General features: G+C 33.1%; 1 protein-coding gene across 7 annotated transcripts in view; it reads left to right on the top strand.

Annotated features, from left to right (window-relative positions):
- Positions 1 to 7500, top strand: part of LOC137660144 (receptor-type tyrosine-protein phosphatase S-like) — a 185383-nt gene that overhangs the window by 7675 nt on the left and 170208 nt on the right. For 3 of the 7 annotated variants that reach the window (XR_011047626.1, XM_068394845.1, XM_068394851.1), the window contains exons 9-14: positions 892 to 1011; positions 3024 to 3160; positions 3746 to 3968; positions 4621 to 4682; positions 6402 to 6615; positions 7054 to 7169. The exons of 2 other annotated variants lie outside the window; for them this stretch is intronic. Coding sequence is in view for 4 of the 5 variants with exons in the window: in XM_068394845.1 (XP_068250946.1) it covers positions 892 to 1011; positions 3024 to 3160; positions 3746 to 3968; positions 4621 to 4682; positions 6402 to 6615; positions 7054 to 7169 (872 nt within the window). In the remaining variant the exon portion in view is untranslated. The remainder of the gene's footprint in view (positions 1 to 891; positions 1012 to 3023; positions 3161 to 3745; positions 3969 to 4620; positions 4683 to 6401; positions 6616 to 7053; positions 7170 to 7500) is intronic. 2 more of the 7 variants (XM_068394846.1, XM_068394847.1) reach the window with 2 other exon arrangements.

Below are 7500 nucleotides of genomic sequence, written 5' to 3' on the forward strand. Positions count from 1 at the left end.
TTCCCTCACTGGCCTATTTTCCCTGTTGGAGCCGTTGGGCTTATAGCATCCTGCTTTTCCAACTAGGGTTGTAGCTTAGATAGTAATAATGATAATAAGACTTTAACTTCTCCTGAATTCATGTACGTAAAAATTTCCGAACATTATATGTGTGTGCGTGTGTGTGTGCACATCCATCTAAATATTTGACAGTCATTTTTGATGGGTCGCGTACACTAGTATTAATATATTCAGCTATTTGTGAATTGTATATTTTATGGATACTTTTGAGTAATTACACCATTTTTAATTTTATATATATTTTGGATATATATCAAATGTATGCTGGCATCACGAACTTTTGTTTGGTTGTCTGTTCCAGGTCGTTTAATGAGGAAACCTGGTTAGTTTTTTGTTTTTGCTTTTATATAATTCTAACTTGTTTCCCGTGTGGCGAATTGTTTTAGGTAACGAAAAAGTAATAGAGGAAAACAATAGCTTTGCATAATATGGCAGTATATTATTATTATTATTATTATTATTATTATTATTATTATTATTATTATTATTATTATTATTATTATTACTTGCTAAGCTACAAGCCTAGTCGGAAAAGCAAGATGCTATAAGCTCAGGGACCCCAACAGGGAAAATAATCCAGTGAGGAAAGGAAACAAGGAAAAATAATAAGAATTGTTTGGGAATCTCAGTGTTGTCAGGTGAATGAGGACAGAGGAGAATCTGTAAAGAATAGGCCAGATTATTCGGTGTGCGTGTGTAAGCAAAGGGAAAGGGAACCGTAACTAGAGAGAAGGATCCAATGCAGTACTGTCTGGCCAGTCAAAGGACCCCATAACTCTCTATAGGTAGTATCGTGGTCTTGTAAACAAACCCCTTTTTTCCACTTTTCAGATTGTGATCCTGGTAGCTGGGGAGTGAACTGTCTACAGAGATGTAATCACTGTGTGGATGGAACTTGCAACACTGTGACAGGAAAGTGTTCATCTGGTCGAGAAGATCCCTGTGCTGGAGGTAAGCTGATAAGTTCCCATTATTTATCTTTATTGTGGTGGCCTATGTGGTAATGTCCCTGACTGGTGATCGCCAGACTGCGGTTAGAACCCCGCTCAAACTCATTAGTTCCTTTGGGCGCTGCAACTTCACCATCCTTGTGAGCTAAGGATGGAGGTCATGGGGGGAGCCTATTAGACTATCTGCTGAATCATTAGTAGCCATTACCTGGCCCTCCTTGGTCCTAGCTTGGGTGGAGAGGGACCTTGACTGCTACTCATAGGAAATATTAATTTTAATGTTGTTACTGTTCTTAAAATCTTTAATTTTTCCTGGTTTCCTTTCCTCATTGGGCTATTATCACTTTTGGAGCCCCTGGGCTTATAGAATTCTTCTTTTCCAACAAGGGTATTAGTTTAGCAAGTAATAATAATAATATTATACGGTCAGTCTCCAGGGCATTGCCCTGCTTGATAGGGTAATGTCACTGTCCCTTGCCTCTGCCACTTATGAGCGGCCTTTAAACCTTTAAACAAAGACCCACTGAGTAACCTTGCTCAGTATATCAAACTTAGAATTTCTGCTAAGCAAATAAATTGTTCCTATGGATGTTTATTGTTAAGCATTCGATAAAGTCTACGTATTGTACCAACCGTGTGTCACACGATCGTACATAGTTCATTTTGTGTATAACATTATGCTTGTATCTTCGCTCTCCCCTCGCACTAAAAAGAACCTGAAAAAACATCTGTTTTTCTCATTGGTAACGGTGTCGATTTTGAACAGGAAATTTCCTGTTGCCTTGAGCTTTTGTATATAAAGGAGAGTGTTCTATAATAAACTCACTCAGTTGCTTTCGTCCTGTCTTTGAGTCACAACCTTCTCTCGGCCCGTCACAGTACCCATAGTACTTTCCTGACTCCAATTTTAGAATGGAAGTCTAATAATAGAAAAGCAGTTAAATTATATCATTACAGGATTACAATCAAAGGCTTACAAGTGCTTATATTCTTCATCGGTAACATGTTTAGCTATATTTAGATACACTGTTAAAAATTCGTATGAAAAAAGCGGTGAAAATCCTTGAATAAATGTTGCCTGGTATTTACCGTTTTAAAAACGGATATATTGACGTAAAGGAGTGATATTACGGTCACTAACCAGTAAAAGATAATAACAAAATATGGTAAAATTACAGTCGACTGTATTTTACTGAAATATGGCTGAGAACAGGATATTATTACGGGGAATTTCCTATTAGAATTACATTTCTTTTTTCTAACAGTGTATCTTGATAGTTTGTTTACCTTGTCTTTGAAGAACAGAGTATTTTTGAACGCGTCTTTTTTAACATTTTTTCAAAATGCATTGGATTGTTAAGAATATTCATCATTTTCTATACATAATCACTTTTTCCATGATAGTAATACCTTTCCCTTTATCTGGCATGGAAAATATAACGTCCTTGTTTTCAATTAGATTTTTAGATATTTGTTTGTAGGTAGTAGATTGGCCAGGGAACCAGCCACCTGTTGAGATACTACCGCTAGAGAGTTATGGGGTCTTTTGACTGGCCTGACAGTACTACGTTGGATCCTTCTCTCTGGTTACTGTTCATTTTCCCATTGCCTACACACACATAGCGAATAGTCTGGCATTTTCTTTACTTATTCTCCTCTCTCCTCATACATCAGACAATACTGAGATTACCAAACCATTCTTCTTCACCCAAGGGGTTACGAACTGTAATTGTTCAGGGGCCACTTTCCTCTTGGCAAGGGTAGAAGAGACTCTTTAGCTATGGTCAGCAGCTCTTCTAGGAGTAGGACACTCCAAAATCAAACCATTGTTCTCTAGTCTTGGATAGTGCCATAGCCTCTGTACCATGGTCTTCCACTGCCTTGGGTTAGAGTTCTCTTGCTTGTAATGTAAGTCGAATGTTTGCAAGTCGAATGTTTGCAAGTCGAATGTTTGTTAGTCGAATGTTTGTGAAATCGAATGTTCGTAAGTTGAAATCTCTATTTATGTTTCAGGCCCCAAAGGATACCTCCGTTTCCGACAGGAACCGGACGTTAAACCGGACGAGGATAAGGTAACCGTGACCTTTGTGAAGGAATTTGATGGGGAAGAACCAATTTCGAAGGACATAAGATATCGAGTAGTTATTTGGGTGAGTTATAACCTTCCATATAAACCTATTTCATTCATATATCTAAAGAGTTCAAATGTGGAACTTTGAACTTTTTGTTGAACAGACTGGCATAAGTCTCTTTTTATAGTTTATATATGAAAGATTTGTTTTAATGTTGTTACTTTTCTTAAAATATTTTATTTTAATTGTTCAATACTTCCCTTGTAGTTTATTTATTTCCTTATTTCCTTTCCTCACTGGGCTATAGTCACTGTTGGATCCTTGGGTTTATAGCATTCTGCTTTTCCAAGTAGGGTTGTAACTTAGCTAATAATAATAATAATAATAATAATAATAATAATAATAATAATAATAATAATAATAATAATAATAATAATAATGATAATAATTCCTTCGATCAGAGGCATCCTTTTCCACCTAACCGATTCTCTCTTTATCCTGCTTCACCTTATCCTAATTCTAATTCTAAGTCTCTGCCTCCCACTTGATCATTTCCCCTTTACAGTTATCATGAATTATGTATGTATGTATGTATTTATGTATGAATGTATGTATGTATGTATTATTTATGTATGCATGTATGTAATTATTCCTTTGCAACAGGAGAAGGACCGAAGCATGAACTATATGACCACCTCTAAAGAAGTAAAGGATTCCAAAACTGCGACTAAAATGTCAGTAGAAATACAAGGCCTAGCACCTGCCACCAATTACTATGCTGCTGTCTTGGTAAAGTTCCCATTAAATGGCAAAGTCTGCAAAATTGACGGCACCTTAAGGGGAGAACGGATTCAGAAGAAACTGTTCACTACCAAATGCCCTAAAGGTAAGAGCAATTCACCTCGATATTTCTAGTATTGTAAGTGGTTTTGTCATTTAAGATATTGAAAAGGTTTAAACTTTAAATCCAGTAAAGTATGGCTTATCAATCTTACTTGCTCCATGAGAAACTCGAAACTAAATTTGAAGAAGATAATTGTGGTTAGGTTGTTTCTACCATGGTTTGGCTTTCTCTTAAGGGACAGAGAACTCAAAGAAGTTATTCGAGGTCTATATTCATAAATAAATTATTTTGGACAAAGAATATGCATGTAAAAGGTACCTCCCCTTAGAGCTATATTGAATCAGAATATGATGTCGAAAAACACAATTTATGGTAAGAAATCACCCATATCACTTTAGCTGATACTTCTGAGTGTGATGTAAAACAGATTAATTACCTCTAATATTTCATGAGATAAAGAATTACCGAGGAATGACTAAATCTATAATGACTTTTTAATGGTGTGTCACAATTTATGGAATATTGGTAACCGGTAGGAAGTTATAAACAACCTAAAATCTCGTTTTCCCTCATGTTTTGTCAGAACTGAAATCCTGCAATATATCAGTTGTAAATTGTTTCCTTATCTAGCTGGAAAACTTATTACTTTTACCCTTTAACTGTCATTAGTTCAATAATTATCCTTTGTTTCCAGGGAAGATGTCCAATATCATTCAGGATTGGAAATCACAAGAAGGTTTTAACATCTACTGGAAAGTAAGTGTAATAGGATTTGGTTGAATAACATTTATTTCTCTTGCTTGAGGGTATACTCGGGCACACTATTCTAACTAATTTTCTCTTCCTCTTATTTGTTAAAGTTATTATAGTTTATATAGGAGATAGTTATTTTAATGTTGTTACTGTTCTTAGAATATTTTATTTTTCCTTGTCTTCTTTCCTCACTGGGCTATTTTCCCATTTGGAGCACCTCGGCTTATAGCGTCTTGCTTTTATTATTATTATTATTATTATTATTATTATTATTATTATTATCAAATGCTAAGCTACTATCCTAGTTGGAAAAGCAGGATGCTATAAGCCCAGGGGCCCTAACAGGGAAAATAGCCCAGTGAGGAAAGGATATAAGGAAAATTTAAATATTTTAAGAATAATAACAACATTAAAATAGATATTTCCTGTATAAACTATAAAAACTTTAACAAAACAAGAGGAAGAGAAACTAGATAGAACAGTGTGCCCGAGTGTACCCTCAAGCAAGAGAACTCTAAGCCAAGGCAGTGGAAGACCATGGTACAGAGGTTATGTCACTACCCAAGACTAGAGAACAATGGTTTGATTTCGGAGTGTCCTTCCCCTAGAAGAGCTGCTTACCGTAGCTAAAGAGTCCCTTCTACCCTTACCAAGAGGAAAGTAGCCACTGAACAATTAGAGTGCAGTAGTTAACCCCTTGGGTGAAGAAGAACTGTTTGGCAATCTCAATGTTGTCAGGTGTAAGAGGAAAGAGAAGAATCTGTAAAGAATAGGCCAGACTATTCGGTGTCCGTGTAGGCAAAGGGAAAGAACCGTAACCAGAGAGAAAAGTCCTATGTAGTATAGTGTGGCCAGTTAAAGGACCCATAACTCTCTAGCGGTAGGATTGAAGCTTAGCGAATAATAATAATAATAATAATAATAATAATAATAATAATAATAATAATAATAATAATAATAATAATAATAATAATGTTGGGGCAATTCTAGACAATTTTATCTTGGTTTTAAGGGCAGGCCAATGCCCAAGAATAGCCATTCGATTATCCATGACAAAAGTATTTGCTTTGTCATATTTTTTAAGAAGATTATTGGGAATCAATTCATCTGTCAAGGTCCTAAAATTCTGTCAAAAGTACAGGAAAAATTATTTGATAATGCATGTCTCTCTCTCTCTCTCTCTCTCTCTCTCTCTCTCTCTCTCTCTCTCTCTCTCTCTCTCTCTCTCTCTCTCTCTCTCTTTATATATATATATATATATATATATATATATATATATATATATATATATTATATATATATATATACTGTATATATATAAATAAATATATATACATATATATACTGTATATATATATGTATATAAGAGTATATATACATATGTATATTTATATATATGTATATAAGAGTATATATACATATGTATATTTATATATATGTATATATGTATGCATATGTATATATATATATATATCTATATATATGTATGTGTACTATATATATATATATATATATATATATATATATATATATATAATATATACATATATATATCTATATATATATATAATATATATACATACATATATATATATATATATATATATATATATATATATATATATATATATATATATATATATGTATATACATACATACATATAAAGTGTATGAATACATCCATTAAGAATTCTAAATTTAATTCAAGTTTAACATTATCAGGAGGAGGCATATGCTAAACATTGCATCTATACCTACGAGGTCAAAGTTGAAAGAGTTCCAGACGGAAAGGAAATATATCACAACATTTTGAAGAACCCTTACCATAGCCAAGATGGGCTGGAGACTTACACAGAGTACAAAGTCAGCATAGCTGTAGTTTCCGCAAAAGGATACTCGGACTCATCTACCACAACTATCAAAACCCTTCCGAAGCGTGAGTAGGAGCTATTTAGTATCTATCTATCTATCTATCTACAGTATATACTGTATATATACTGCATATATATATATATATATATATATATATATATATATACATATATATATATATATATGTATATATATATACATATATATATGTATATATATACATACATATATATATATATATATATATATATATATATATATATATATGTATATATACATATATATATATATATATATATATATATATATGTATATATATACATATATATATATATATATTATATATATATATATATATATATATATGTATATATACATATATATATATATATATATATATATATATATATATATATATATATATATATATATATACGTCTATATTCAGCCCAAGTTTTTTGCCTCAAATGTTCATATTCGCATGTGTATTTCTTTCTCACAGGACCAACCACTCCACCTTCTCCTATAAGATTCTTTGAAGATTCTAGCTCAGTGACATACAAATGGAATAGACCATCGGACGTGGAGGGAAATATAAGATACACATACAGATATGAGGTGAGATTTTCTTGTGGTTATTTAATTTCTCATAGATTATTGCTCTTGTTCATGTTGGGGGAAATGACTGCCTCGTATTACACGACTCCTCGTGTTACGCGACCCCTTTCCTTCTAGTTATACTGTGATTGTTTTATTTCCTCTATACCGAGTCACCCAACCTTTTGTATGATTTGCTCTGGATTCATTCCCTTTTAGGATAAGATCTTTAGCTAGACTTTGTGCAATTCAAGTATACCAACATCCCGTGAAACACACGGATTCTTAGTGGTGCACTGTTAAAAAAAGTGTAATATTAATTGGAAATTCTCCGTAAAAATATAGCTGTATT

This window comes from Palaemon carinicauda, chromosome 20 (assembly GCF_036898095.1).
Source record: "Palaemon carinicauda isolate YSFRI2023 chromosome 20, ASM3689809v2, whole genome shotgun sequence".
In the NCBI taxonomy this organism is placed as follows: domain Eukaryota; kingdom Metazoa; phylum Arthropoda; class Malacostraca; order Decapoda; family Palaemonidae; genus Palaemon; species Palaemon carinicauda.